Source organism: Perna viridis, chromosome 3 (assembly GCF_037379345.1).
Source record: "Perna viridis isolate PV_CMFRI_1.1 ecotype Kerala chromosome 3, ASM3737934v1, whole genome shotgun sequence".
NCBI lineage: Eukaryota > Metazoa > Mollusca > Bivalvia > Mytilida > Mytilidae > Perna > Perna viridis.
The window spans coordinates 7,904,233-7,920,202 of NC_142447.1; the positions used below are offsets into that span (position 1 = coordinate 7,904,233).

General features: G+C 32.9%; 1 protein-coding gene across 2 annotated transcripts; it reads right to left on the minus strand.

Moving 5' to 3' along the window:
• Window positions 1-420: 420 nt before the first annotated feature.
• LOC148620866 (polycomb group RING finger protein 1-like) lies at window positions 421-12,252 on the minus strand. 2 transcript variants are annotated; one of them, XM_088574704.1, is made up of 8 exons: window positions 12,118-12,252; window positions 10,975-11,077; window positions 8,967-9,119; window positions 7,995-8,054; window positions 6,823-6,931; window positions 4,723-4,855; window positions 4,352-4,432; window positions 421-3,554 (listed from the first exon to the last, which is right to left on the minus strand). In XM_088574704.1, the coding sequence occupies exons 1-8, from the start codon at window positions 12,133-12,135 to the stop codon at window positions 3,519-3,521; spliced, it is 693 nt and encodes a 230-aa protein (XP_088430830.1). In that variant the 5' UTR covers window positions 12,136-12,252; the 3' UTR covers window positions 421-3,518. The 2 variants fall into 2 exon arrangements, with proteins under 2 accessions (XP_088430830.1, XP_088430829.1); XM_088574703.1 differs by lacking the exon at window positions 12,118-12,252 and adding an exon at window positions 12,013-12,094.
• Window positions 12,253-15,970: the final 3,718 nt, after the last annotated feature.

The following is a 15,970-nucleotide window of genomic DNA, read 5'->3' on the forward strand; positions in this document are numbered from 1 at the left end:
ATTTCTACTAGAACCTTGGTTTCCTTGATTACTCTTACACAGCAATCAATGTCAAAATTACCTTTGATTTTCTTTAGTGCTGTTCCAGATTGATTAGTGTATGTGATGGGTACACAAGCATTTCTAATAAATAGATGTTTTTCTTTTTGTATGCAACAATAGGGAAGACCACCTCTATGTCATCATGAACTGGTGGATCGTTATGGTGTATCCATCTGTATCATAAAAACTGATTTGTTCAAGGTGTCATAGTTTTCCTTTCCTCCTTAGTCCACCCTGAACTTGACTTCTTTTTTTAGGAACTTGATGGGTGTCTCTTGCCCTATCTTGGTTCCCTTGATTATCTTTTAAACAGGCTTCCAGATTATTCACGGTTTCAGTCAAGACACATTTTATTGTATAAAACAAAAACACTAGAAAAAATAAATTATCAATTTAATATGCAAGACAATAAAAATATACTATTATAAACAACACATGAATGTTATACAAATAGTAAAAGATAAAAGGACCAGCCTTTTTATAAATTAACTGCTTCATAAAAGAACATGACATGAACATCCCCACTTTTCAATATTTAAATACCAATCCATATAAAACTCAGACACTACCAATGGTTGAGATGATTTCAAGTGCAGAAGAAACCCACCTACTAAACCATACATTTATTTACCACTTAATTAACCAAATCAAGAACAACAACTCTCTCTAATAACCATGTACAATTTATATAATTTTTTTCTCAAAAGTGCAACGAACAAATGTCAAATGTGGTCTATTAACTGCATCTGAATTAAGTGTAGGAATTTGGCATGCATGAATCATGCAACTGTCTAATTTTTATAAAGACTGCTACTTAAAGTCCTAAAAAAACTTTCTTCCATGAACAAGGGCAGATCCAGGATTTCAGGTAAGGGGGTGTAAATAGAACTAAATGAAAGCAATGTTTGTTTGTTGGGGTTTAACGTTTGAGCAGCAATATTTCAGCTATATTCAGACGATGAACATGAAATGGATGATAAAATGAATATGAAATAATGATGAAAGGAAAAAAGGATGGGACACATGGATAATAGGGTCGACAAATTTTGATTGCCACTAGAAAAGGGGGGATGGGTAAGGTCAGGCAATTTAGCCTCCTGTGGCAGAGCGCAAAGGTTCCAACTCCTATCGAATACCACAGCAGGGTTCTTTAACATGCAAGGAACGTGACATCTTTCCCAACACGGTGCACCACTATGGTTTGCGGTCAGGTTTTCCTTATAGCCTGACAACCCCAGCATGTAACATGACAGGGGTACCCCATTCCACCACCTGGGGCACCCATCCCAGTTGCTCTGTGGGCAGAACCTAGCCCCTGGCTAGGTTTCTGAGCACTATTTAGTCGCCTTTTACGACAAGCTTAGCCTATTCTTTTAAACATCCGGACCTGCACGGGGCAAAAAGCAATGCAATGTACGATAACATTTGGGGTATAATTTGCAAAAAATCAAAATTTCATGCAATTTTTTCCCCTAATTTAAGGGAGGGGGGAGTATGTCTGGCATGCATGTCCTTAGATCTGCTCCTAATGTAAAAAAAAATCATATAACTGAGTGATCCTACATGTTGTTATACCATAATACATGTACATACTGTAGATCTCATGATATCAACAAAAGCTTTATACAAGTTTTTTGTTCTATAATATACATCTGACAAGATTGAAGAATATTCTATACCATGCAAACACTGACATGCAAAATACATGACGCAACAAAATATATTTCATTTAAAGCTTATTTACTCAAAATACTGAGTAACATTTAAAAAAAAATATGCAAAGTTGTAAGCAAAAATAAAACCAATACAGTGGATTCCTATTTATCACATAGCCTATAACAAATAACAATATGCAACTAACAGAATGTTGCATATAAAAAAAAATAAAAGATTATGTGTTTTGAGTTCCTATTAAATCAAGTGGAATACTTAGAGTAAAATGCCCACAAGATGACAATGCTATTAGTACATGTGTATGTCTGATCAATTAATAGTATTTCAAAAATTTTGACCTATTTAAAATAATCTCAAATTGAATTGTTAAGTTTCATTTCAAATAAATCTATTTTATTAACAGTGATTTTAACTTTTGACCCAATATAAAGATATGGAAAACTTCTATCTGCACAGGTTTAATTGAATGTAAATGTAATGTAATGCAAATTTAAGTTGGTTTCTGATTCACAATTTGAGTTCGCACTGCATCACATTATACATTCAATAAAGTCAGAGGTCAGAAAGTTGATTTCTACAGTACCTCACTTTCTCCATACTGCATTACATTATATATTCAATGAAGTCAGAGGTCAGAAAGTTGATTTCTACAGTACCTCACTTTCTTCAGATACATATACATGTACCGATACTAGTACAAAACTAAAGGAAACAATCTTACCTTCATGAGATTCTATACTTTTTACATATACCCGACATAACAAATCTTACCAAATTGATATTCTGTAAGTATGGAAGGGTCTAGCAGATTTGGAAAAGTACACAGGTAAACAACTTATCAAAGCAAAAATACTATAAAAACAAGAGCAGAACTTAAGATTAATTACCTTGCAAAAGTCTGTAAAAGTACGATTTGGCTTGTGGATTAATGAATGATTTTCAACACTGAAATCTGCCTTACCTATTCATGCTATTGTCTATGTGTCGGCTAAGTCCGAGTCAAATATCTTGTGTATCACATCATATTTGTAGGATTTAAAAAATCATAGTTAAACCTGTCTTAAGTGATCTTCCACAGAAAAGCAAAATCATTGTCATATAAGACAGGTGGTCATAACCTACAGGTTTATTTTACATAAAATGAACTTTAAAGGTAAATCATTTTCATAGTCTTTAAGACAGGTTACACCTGAATACGTGTAGTCACTACAGCAGATTTTACTGTAGCTGATCAGAAACAAAATTGATACAAATATATTGCCATGTATGTGTAATACACATGATAGGTAAATGCTGTATGTACTTTACTATCATTCAGATGATAACTCTGGATGTATGCACTTAACTATCATTCAGATGATATCTCTGGATGTATGTATTGACTATCATCCAGATGATATCCCAGGATGTATGTATCGACTTTCATTCAGATGATATCTCTGGATGTATGTATTAACTATCACCTTGATACAGTAAAACCAGTCAAAATTAAGACATTTGTTCAATTTACCAGGTTCAAAATAAACTAATGTGATTTCAAAACATGTCTGGATTAAGCAGTCTTCCATTTTTTCAGGGTTTGGTTAAGACAGGTTTCACTGTATTGATATCAACTAGGGTCTTGATATTCCACAAACAGTATTTTCAGCTTAATATGTAGCACTGTAATTTAAGTTGAAACATCTCAATGGCCTTATATAGGTCTATAGCACCAAGCCATCCATACATGGAGATCATATAGCCGACCAGCAGCTGTTTGTTCAAGTCTTCTTGAAGACAATACTGCACATTCTATTTTATCCTTATTTACATATATAGAACAGGAACATTGGAGATCCCTGAAAAAAAAGTTTATAATACTAGTGATACATATTAACAAAATCAAATATCAGTTTCTACCATTTCTTAAGTGCTAGTTGTGTTTAATAATTCCATTTCAGAAGTAATACACTTTATGACTGGATGAAAAAAAATGTACATCATCTCAAAGACTAAATTGGGTAATTTTACTGTGATGTCATCAAGCATTTTAAGGATTTAAGTGTTAAATTTTACACTAAAATAAAAACTGTAAGGAAAGGCTGCTGTATTTGTGTCGATTTGTAATAATTTAAAAGCTGTGGTGCACACTTGAAAACTTGCTTCACAAATTATTTAGTGTGCATCACATGACTGAGGTTATAATTCTTCATAGACAGAAAAAATTAAAAAGGCTAAAAAAATAATAACTTTCATTTCCACTAACCCTACTGACCCTATTTTTTTTGTGCCAAACCCTAAGGTTTTTTTGCCCATTTTTTGACCAGCACTATTAAAGTCTTTATGTGTCCCCAAAACAAACCAGACAACAATTTTTGCCTACCTACCAATCCTAGTTTTTAGTGCATATTAGCAGGAACACAGGTACCATATTTATTTTCTTTTTTTTTTTTCACTAAATTTTTAGTGAAATTTGGGTCAGGGAAAGTTAGGTACTTAGTTACACTTTCCCGTGGCAAGTTGAAAATTTCATATGCTGTAAGGATTTGTTTTGTTAGGAAAGCAGTCATTGACTGTGGGAAAGTTGATTTTATATGGATTTTTCCCAAGAAAACCTCAATTTTTGAAAAATCCTTGAACACTGATGTTAACAAACCTTAGGGCTCCAGTTCATTAGGTACACCTGCTTAAGGGACCATTCTTTCATCAGTTCTTTTCCATGGCATATCAATGTAATCTGTGAATGATTATTCAAATATCAGCTAGAGAAAGTTGATGTGTTAATACAGATACCCCTGCATTTCACATAATGAAAAAGGGTCATAACTCTTGAATAGCAAATGCAAATTACAGCATAAACAAACTGGACATGTATTTTGGTTCCTAATATTTTGCTGAAGTTCGAACAGTTTTAGTTAACATTCTTTTAGTTAAGAATTTCTACTTAAAACAGACATGACTTTAAGAGGTCAAATTATGTCTGTTGAAATCAGAAAAATATTGTTGAAAACACTGCTAATAAATTACCTGTAAATTAAAAGGCAGATCTAATCTTTTCCTCAATAATTTTATTACATCTTCCACTTGCAATCTGTTTGAGCAACGAAGAAACTTTTTTTCTAATGCAGGAATCTTGTGGTTGCCACATTTCAATGGCATGCTATAAATTAAATACACTTTTTTTACAACATGTGCAATGTAAAAGTAAATAAAGCTTCAACATTTTGATTTTAGGGCAATCCAAATTAAACATGTATGTGAAAATTTAATGTTGTCATAAGTTACAAGACAAAAAGTGATAGGCTGAGTAATTAACAGTACTCTCTTAGTAAAAACTTTTAAGAAATACAACTACTACCCATACAAAATTTGATGAAACAAATAAAATAGCAGAAATTTCGCCAAATTGGTGGCAAACACACAATAAAAGAAACAAACAGAATGGTAGAGTAGGAATTAGAAAAAACAGAACTCCTTTTTAAAGGCAGAAAAATATCATGTCTGATTACTCTAGTTACTTCAACAATGAAAAGTTATATTTCCAGATCTTTAATCAATAAAATTATCATTTGTTTTCCTTTATTTCAAAATTTGTAAGTTTAATTAGTATTGTGTAATCAGTTGAAAATACCAATCAATTATCGAACATAATCAGTTCAGGTCAACAAACTGATTATCAATTACTATTGCTATATTTTCTGTACTACATTCTTACAGCACAACTCCTGGAAACAGTTCACAATTTTCACAAATAAAAGTACTTTTAAAGTTGAATATCATTTGCTATCAAAATCTTAGTCTGAGATCATTCCTTGCAAAATTAAATGAAGCAAAATATCAGTTTTTTTTTAATCTACTATATATCTAGCAAAGTAATAAAGAAACAAGTAACTTTAATTTTAATCTGTCTAGTTGCCTGCTAATATGATAAATCAAAGATACACACATGTGTCTTAATGCTGGCCTATTTTGAGACATTTTTTGTTTTCTTTTCTGAGGTTATCATGATGAGTTCTAAATTTTAAGTGTTGCTTGCCAAAATTATTGCTCTCAGAACTATTAACAGTTTCCTTGACTTTATTCAGATAGTTACAGAGACATAATAAATGTTAGGTATTCTGAGTCCTAATGATGAGTTTCACATAAAGTGAAAGTAATTGCCGACTGATTTTCTTAAAATGGGCATGTGACTTATTAAAATCTCACCAGTATGGGATTTTGAATTGTATTGACCTTCTGACACTAAGCATGTAGTTGAATTCTTATCCCATTTTTGTGGATATATTGTACATGTAGGTTATAATGGGTCCATTTAATATGGTTCACTAACTAATTTAGGTCACTGTGTACTACCTTTATGTACATCAAATATTTTGAAAGTTCTTTTTATAGAACATGTTGATTGTAACACCAAAATGTACAATTTCTTTATTTCCGTAGTAATAAGTGTCACACACTTTTTTAACTGATTTTTAGGCGTATTCAATTATGTTGTATTTTTTCCACAATGGCCAGATGGTTGTGATTACGCCAAAGTACTTAAACCCCACTACATTTTTTGCACCTGTCCTGTCAGGAATTTCTGGCTTCTGTATGTCTTGTTTTGTTTTCACCATTACTTTATTTTTTGTGTTATTTGAGTATATAGGGGCAATTCTATCACTGCACCTGTGTATACTGTTTTAAGGTCAGCTGCAGCCTGCCCTGTAGTGTGAGGGTTTCATTGTCATTCAGTGAAGACCAATGGGTGGTCTTTGGCTGACATTCTCATCCTGCTGGAATTGTTGTCTCTTTGACATATTCCCCATACCTATTCTCGTTATAGTTTGTAGTTATGTATTTGTAGGGTAGTGTCATGAGAGTGAAAATTATGAAAATTGTTCTACACTATCGTCTAAGTTTGTATACACGTTTGAATTATTGAAGAAAATACATTTTTGTACATTTTTGTGTGTGAAAAGGTTGATTTAAGGATGACCAATGACTTCGCTATATACATCTAATAATAATCAATAATGAAAATCTCAATCAATTAATCACATCTAGATGGTCAACCAACCCATGTGAGACTTTTATCCATCATCAGTACACCAATAAGTTTAATTAAATACAATAAATCATACAAACTTGTATCTCTCTAGGCATATACATATTTTCTCATCATATTTGTACATGTGACTTTCATCATTAGACTGAATACAGGTTAACTTGGGTTCTGGAACTTTTTCAACCACACCTGTAAAGTATTGGCAAGAAAATTAATCAGAAATGATTTTAACGAGGTCAAAATACAAGGTGGAAATTGGCAAAATCGGAAGTAAATATACAGTAATAAAAATTATAACATTAAAATCCAAATTTGAAATAGCAAAATTCCACTAAAAAGCAGAAAAAAATCATGTCTTAATAATCATAGGTGGCTTGGAAGCAGTAAGTAGTTGTCAAAATCAAGGAAAATACCCATTTCATTATTTTCCACAAAGAAAGGCAGGTAACTATGTACATGTAAGTATTATAATTAAGTTACATGTATGTCATCATAACAGAAAAAAGAATTGTGACATGATTATTAGACTTTTTGTAAAACAAGTACATTAGGTGTAAGTCTAGTGAGTAGATTTAAACATGAAGTTGCATGTGTTGTCACGCTAGGTATTACCCCACTCATACAGAAATTTGACAATCGGACATACCCAAAATCACTTACAACATATGCCCCATCTACAGCCACACACCAAATTTTAAATTAATCCATTCATTGAGAGATGAATTAACTGTGATAGAATGACAGACGGAAGGACAGATAAGGTCAATACACTTCCCACTCTTTCAGTGGAGTTCAAGCATTAAGTCTATACATAATTTAATCACTGTGGCCCTATCTCAGATTTAAGTAAACTTGACTACATGTATATCTTGTACACTTTTAATTGAAATCAGAGTCATCCACAGAGACTTACCAGAATTCATGTAGACAATGACCTATCAATCTACTACAAATTTCTCTCACCCAAGGTCTGGGCCGTGTTTCATAAAAATATCAAATTGAGATTTTCCTCAAACAGTCCTTGCCTTCTAAATTTCAGACAACAAAACCCTACCCTTAAACTGATGGGAATTTTATACACGATACATTGGCTTGGAAGCAAAACATCTGCAAGGCAGGTGCAATTTTCACCAGAATTGTCTGATGGGCTGGCCCCAATTTCAAAGACTGCTCAAACTCTTCCTCAACTCAAATTTCAAATCATTGAAATCGAAGATGGTAGTGTGAGTACTGTGTGACATATATTTTATACCTCTCTTGTTCTTGTTAAACCCTCTGGAGTTATAGAATTCCTCCCTTCTTTTTTCTTCATCTGAAAATACATGAAAAAATTATACTATTCCACAAATTTGTCTATCAAATTAAAGCTGCATTGAGTATATTTAGATACAAGACCTATAAGGTTGAGAACTGACAATCCAATTAGTCAGAACTGAAAGTAGAATGGAGTGTTGTCAAATCCTACACGTAGTGACTGTGACTGAATGGAACCTTTCATTGGTCTAATTTTAGTTAGATTAGAGAACTAATACAAGCATTAAAAGTTTAAATTTGTGATTTCCATAATTTGTAAACAATAAAATGTCTTTTTCTTTATTGAATTGCACAAAAAATATCTACATAACTAAGGAAATACAGCAAGCCCATTTATGTACTGCAGTACATTTTTCATATTCAATAAAAATCATGTAAGTAAAATTTCACAAGTCAAAAAGTTCATGCACGTACATTTGCAATATATTCATTTCTAATTTAGATCTTTAGATTTCTGTTTTTCCATTATGTCCATCTTCTGAAACGTAATGTTCAGTGTCAAAATCCATCAACTTTCGAGAATAATATTTAATTCCATATGTATCATAAGTCTGATTGTGCCAACTAAAAAGTACCCTTAAAAACCCTCTGTACCCCACATTCTAAGGTCAGGAGTGAATGAACCCCAGACGCAAAAACTAATGGACATACTGAAATATAAAATTACAATTGAGATACCCCTCTCCCTTCCCCAGAAACCCCAAGAGTCATTGAGATGGAAACGTGAAATAAAAGGTGCACAATGGCACCATCTGATGAATAATGTGTGCAAGTTTCATCTAGTTCTGTTCAGCAGTTTAAGAAGAGTTGCTGAACTGGGGTTGGATGAACAAATGGACAAAATTATCACTATACACATATGAAACTCCCTCCTGTATTTAAACATGAGGTATAAATATCTAGAACATACTTTCAAATAAGTTAGGTACAATTTTGTAGACTATATCCTGCATGGTCCTGTCTGCCCTCAAATGTAACTGTGGCTGTGTTTCGTGTATCTTTATACAACACTGTGGACATGATTTACTGGTCTGGAGGTGTTTCACTATGCAACTCTTACAGACTAGTGAAAAAAAGACAACACAAGTTGAAATATGAACAATTGATATTACAATTGATTTTGAAGGGGATTAAAAATGAAATTCATTTCAGGAAACCATATCTAAAAACTTAAATCAATTGTTTGTAATTTAATAAACTTCACATTTACCATTACATGAAAACAAAGATAAACATTTGGTGCAATACAATTTTTAAACATTCATTAAAAGTGACGTAGCTGTCAACTTTGTAATAGTGATCACATGTATTCAGCAATACGTTGTATCTTGTTGTAATGCATTTTATGTAAAATTAATCTGTATATAAAGATCACCTGTCATCAGTGACCATAATTTTGCTCTCCCTTAGAAGGACACTTAAGACAGGTCTGACTGTGAAGACTGAAATAAGCCTTTCCAACCACTTTTAACCTTTTAAGGTTTGTATGAAGATTCCATTCCAAACTTTGAAAGGATATGTGTTGACATTTGTATTAAAACAGATTTAATTATCCAAAGATCTCATTTAAAAAAGACTCCAATGCAACCAATGATCCTTTACAGTAAAAGCTTTGTCAAGCATAGCATGATACGACTGCAGTAGTTGAACCCTGAACAGTTGAGACAAGTGTGGACACAATCTTAGTTTTTGACACACTTAAGCATAGGGACTTAGTATTCATTATGGGCACAACAAATGGTTAGGACAGTATATTGCACAAAATTTTAAATTCAATTAAAAATTTTCAAAATCAGACCAAAAATAAAAAAGTCAATTTTTTTGTGTGTTGCCCCTCTGACCAGTTATAACTTCGAAACCAAAAGAGATATCTAAAATCTGATTGAAAATACAGGAAGGGATTTTGTAAGGAATCCAATAAAAAAATCAAAATCAGACCAAATAGAAAAAAAAATTGGGCATTGCCTACCTGTGACACCCTATAACTTGAAAATGGCTCAAAAACACAATCTGCTAATGCTAATACATTTGTTTACTAGAATTAGTTAAAGTAAGCAACACAAAAAAAAACCTTACAAACATTCTACATTGGTCTTAATAAAACATCTATTTTTAACCTTTTTGGTCCCTTTTTCTAAATTGGTAAGGGGCACAAAGTCCAAATTACATAGGAACCTTCTTTTAGTGCTTAGTAAAATCATTTCAGAACAATTGGTCAACCACAACTAAAGTTATCGCAAAGAATCTTTATATTTCTCCAGACAATGATCATTGCACCATAGCATTATACAACCACAATTTTATTCCAGTTGTATAAAAATGGAGAAAGTTAATCTTGCAGAGTACCTCACATTTCAAATTTTGTTTAATGAAAATGGAGAATATAATGAGAATGGTTATGGTGAATACATTTACATTACATGTAACTTTCAGACAGTGATACAAGGCACAAAAAAAACAAACAATGCATTATCACACTACATATTGTACCTACCAGTACAAGTACATTGTACCTCTAGTTTTCCCTTAATACAGATCTCTACTTTGGAGAAAAATCCTACATATTTAAGTAAACCAAGACTGATAATTGTTGTAAACATGGCAAAGTGCCAATTTTATAGACATGTACAATTTATATCTCATAAGTGCAGCAATCAAATGACAACTAAGAAAGGTTTTGTGTCTGTAACCATGGTAACAGTTTGTGAATTAGGAAAAAACAGTGAATTTTTAGAGTTTTTGACATGCATGCACTATCTTCTAATATGTATCTATAAAGACAATTGGCTTTAGTATATGCATGGCATTACTACATACTACATGTACATGTACAAGTATATGTACAAAATCTACATTGTAAGTGACCACAAGGGAGTTAGATACATGTAGAAGGATTCTGTCACCATAGTAACACTCACAAGTGTGTAAGCATTCCGTTGTTGTAGTAGCATCAATGAAATAGCCAGCACATAAGGAACATGTGATATGTGAATTTAAATCTGAGATCTTGATCTTCAGCAGCTGAAAAAAGAAAAAAACAATGAAACCAAGGCAAACATGACATATTTTTTTTATGTATATCATTGTATATATGGGTCTGGTAAAGGCATTTAGCATACAGCAAAAGAAACTATAACAATATGTAATGTAAAGAATTCACAATCTCAGTGGTTTCAGGGAAACATGCTCGCCCCAAGTATGGAGGTTGTGAGTTCTAATCCCCAACAGTCACACCAAAGACTTTAATTTGGCAGTCACCATTTGACTGTTTGAAATGTTTCTCCCCTATGCACACAGCATATCGGAGACAGAGTGACGCTTCAGTTGGCCTGGAGTCAGAATAATGTGTCAAAGCTGGTAGTGTTCTAGGACTTTTCAGAAATTGAGGTTTTCGTGGGAAAAATCCATATAAAATCAACTTTCCCACAGTCAATGACTGCTTTCCTAACAAAACAAATCCTTACAGCATATGAAGTTTTCAACTTGCCACGGGAAAGTGTAACTAAGTACCTAACTTTCCCTGACCCAAATTCCAGCAGTGTCTGTTTTATTGGTCAAGTGATCTTGGTCTGAATGAATGAAATATCTCCCATAGGATTTTTAAACCACAATCAATAAAGTGTATCATATTTGTTGTATCAAAGGCTCTTCGGTGCTTGTTTATTTCTGTTGTATCTTCAAAAAGCAGACTCAATGCATTAAATGAGGCAAATGCAAACTTTTCTGTAAATTTCCTGTTAAACATTGTTCAATGGAGCGTTATGGTAGAGAAGTCTACTAAAAGTAAAATAAAAGACATAGCTCTGAAAATCTATTGACTCTCAACATTCATTGATGACAGAAATGGGGTTTCTGGCACAGACTTTCTTCAATGATATCATGTCATCACAAAAGGACATATAAAAAGTGAGACTACGCAGCTGAGTGTTTGGTAGATATGAATAAAATTTAGCAACAATTGTTTCAGGTTTCATCTGTCTCATTCAAATAATATTGTAAGGTTTTCATCCCAGTGAAGGAAATAAACCACAAAACAGCTGATTCTAAAAGGCTATATTTACCTCTTCTTCCAAATCCATTTTCGGAAATCCCCTATTTTTATTTTCGTATTTTTATATAACTCATACTCAATTTGATTTTAAATTCAGTTATTGGTTTTAAGAAAGATAACCATTTCATTTACATAGTTATTGTTCTCTCCTGAGTGGGTGTGGAGTTAACTAAACTACGGCTATTTTTAAAAGGCTATTTTATTTGTTCTTAATCTGTGATACGTTTATTTGATTTATCGTGTCCCAGCAATAAGCGACAAGGGACGCCAAGAAGTGTTAGAAAGAACAGGATGAGGAAGGAGCAATTAAAAAGGGACGGCGATTTGTTGATTGCAATTAAAACTATCACTATCTACCCTCTGGATATATTTTGGGACACCAAAATAACAGAAAATGTACCAATGATAACTTTTCTAATTAATGTATCGAAACTTAAAATGATCGAGCGCTCTCTGTATTAACCAAGAATTCTTTTGCACCTCAACTCATTTGCGCCAGTTTATTTTTCAAATTCCATTGTTATTTGCTGTTTACATGCAAAAGTACCAACACAATATTTAGCAGGAATCGACAGTGAATTAAAATATTGTTAAATCTGGGCATCTTCACGATGAGAACCTGAAGTTTATTTACAATGTAGGTACAATTTTCCAATTAAAGAATAGATGCTACATTACCTTCAGTAATATTCTTCATCATAAAGAGGTATAGTTTCCAAAACTCTACCATATTTCAAAAATCAATCTGTACCTACTGTCTCTTACAGTTATACTAAGACAATAATTAGTAGAATTTCCAACCGTATAATACATTGCAGAATCTAAATTGAGGAATTCTTGAAGTCCTCTGACCTGTGAATGTGCGTTTTCTCTCTTTAATTACAGTCTCACTGGTCAAGTCATCTGCACTGGTGATTTGAATGTCATTGAGAATGAACTCCTACGTAAGGTAGTTTCTCATGGTCCAAAATTCAGAGAACCACAGCGCCTCGATTGGAAATATAATTTCAAAACCATAATGGATGCTGATGAATATAATGCCAGATCATGGACAAAAAGAGAAAAAGACAGACCAAGAATCAGAAGACGAGTCCTTGTCAGATTGGAATACGTACCATCTGATCATTATTACGGAATCGTATTGAAAATCTCAAGAAGTGTGTCAGTAAATGACCCAAGTCCGTATTCAACGATCATGAGGCACATGAAGGCCTTTCTTCATTGCATGACAAATACGCTATCGTCATTGTGGACATAGCTTCAAGCAACACGTATTTGTTTGTAAAACTCATTACCTCGATCGCGTTACAAGGGAATTGGACATTGGTAGTAACACCCCAGGTAAAACTAATTTTGACAATGACGAAATCCCGAACAACCATAAGTCCTTATGTCTTCTCTCAACATCTAAACAAAATGTGTGGACTTCCCTTACTTGTATTGAATTCCCAAACTTCATAAGAATCCATACAAAGAAAGGTATATAACTGAATCTTCATCTTGCTCCACGAAAGAGATGTCAATTTACCTTACAACGATATTGCCCACAGTGAAATATGGACAACAAGCTAGTTACAATATCACCTATTTACGTAGTGGCATTATTCACACATGTATGTGGATACTTCAAAGTTCTAAGGATTTACTTGATTATCTAAAATCCCGTAGTATTTTGGAAAATCAATTCTGTTCAAACTTCTCACTTTTCAACACTTCACACTACGTTGCCACATGATAACTTGAAATCTTGTTTAAAAGGAAATATTTGTTAATCTTTTACTATTCGAGAAATTATATTGTACTATTGGATACAAATCCGCATGTAATTTCTAAATCATCTGAGAAGGGTAAAGTATGTTACACAGAAAAGCACGTTTGTAGCATGCTTGATTTCCTCATTGATAACATATTTGTTACATTTGGAGGAGCTATTTTTCCGCAACAAGTTGCACTCCAATGGGTACTAATTGCGCTCCTCTTCTTGCCGACTTGTCTTTGTATTAATACCAGACTGAGTTTTTCAGACTCTTGTAAAGAATAAAAATATAAAAGATGCGAAATCCTTTAATGTCACATACAGATATATCGATGATGTATTGTCCATTAACAACCCTTCTTTTGGTAAATGGATTCCTTCAATATATCTACCAGAGCATGAGATAAAAGAGACTACAGAAACAGCCAGTTCGGATTCTTTTTGGGACTTATAAATCTCGATTTGACATTCTTGGTTATCTCAGTACTAAGATTTATGACAAAAGAGACGGTTTTAATTTAATAAATTTTCCTTCCCCGTGCAGCAATATACCTTAATCTCCTGCATATGATGTTTATCCCTCATAATTGAACTACATGTACTCTGATTTCCTTGAACGCCTTAAATTTCTGCAATACAGACTCCGAAATCAGAGATATGAGAAAATACGTTTCACAAGGTTTCAAATATCAATCCTTGGTTGAAAAATACTCATTTTTTTTCTAAAACAATGATAACTGATTGCTTTTTGTAGATTATTCTTTGTACTGATATGACCGCTGATTTACCGATTATGACACTATAGTATACAAATGCTATTTAATCACCACCGGTATATTCACGTCGCAATGCAGCGGCGTAGCCGGAAATTTAAGATATGAAAGCAGAGGAGCATAATTTTCAAATACGAATAACATTTTTTTTTCATTAAGGTAACAGCTTTGGTCATCCATGGCATTTTAAAACTTGTTACATGTTTAGAGGAAGGTGTATAGGTTAAAAGAATCAAAGCCAGCTTTAATTTTTTTTCTCTTTTTTCTCGTTTTTCTTTCTTTTTTTCTTTTTCTTTTTTTTCTGATTTTTTTTGTTTTTTGCTTGTCAACCCTCTTTAATTGAACCGACATTACGCAGCATAAAGAAACCTGTTCGACGGTAGAAACATTGGTAGTTTAATCTGAAACATTTTGCAGAATTACACTCATCGACGATATGCTTTCGTAACTGTTGGCCACAAATATGAATGAACTCATTCTGTATCTGGTTTGATAGATATCTAGAGTTTGGGGGACTGCTTTGTAATTAGTCAGACAAAATCCTATCATTTTCTGCCCTAAATTTGATAAGAGCAATGAAATTACTTTTTATCTCGGTATGACCACGTAGAGGATTGTTCTGCTTTCCACGCAAATAAATAGTCTTCAAAATACTTTTCAAGATAGCCCTATTTCTTAATATTTTATTTCGAAATGAGCAACTCAACATTGAGACAACATCATCCCTTTTACCTTCAGCAATTTTCACAAAATGTTCACTCATTTCAATACAATTGTCATGACCAGGTTGGCCCAAGTGTCGTTTTATCAAAGTTGTCAAATTTGCCCAATTATTTACAGGGGTTCTTACAAAAACATTATCAGAACTATTGAATAAAACGCAATACAAACAAATCACTGCATTTCATTTTCACCAAAAATATTTATCGAGCCACGTTCGATTAAAACGCCTTTTCACATCCCGAATTTCTGTAAGAGGAAATACAAATTAAACGAATCGGGAACAACCTATTCATTTTTCAGTAAAAAGAACTTTGTTTGTCGTCAATCTTCCCCTTGTATGATGCAATATCAAAGTTTTATAGCTGTAATGATTTATGCCTTAGCGTATTATCTACACATTCAGTACTACATTGAGCAGGACGAGCTGACATATCTGGCTCCGACAAAACTTAATTGAGGTTCTATAAACCCTTGTTTTTTTTGTTTTTGTTTTTTGTTTTTTTGTTTTTTTGTTTGTTTGGTTTTTTTATTTTTATTTTTTGCTGTTTTGAAAAATATTATGATAATTTACTTTGTCCTTTGCTCAAAGTATGCTCTGATGAAGAGGGATG

Excerpts from the sequence above, each read along its gene's own strand:
- LOC148620866 (XM_088574703.1), bottom strand. The coding sequence starts at position 12,039 with ATGAGACAGATGAAACCTGAAACAATT. Across the intron at positions 11,078-12,012 it reads AGATGAAACCTGAAACAATT|CTGCTGAAGATCAAGATCTC; the intron begins GTTGCTAAATTT and ends TTCTTTTTTCAG. Across the intron at positions 6,932-7,994 it reads GTTTAACAAGAACAAGAGAG|GTGTGGTTGAAAAAGTTCCA; the intron begins GTATAAAATATA and ends AATACTTTACAG.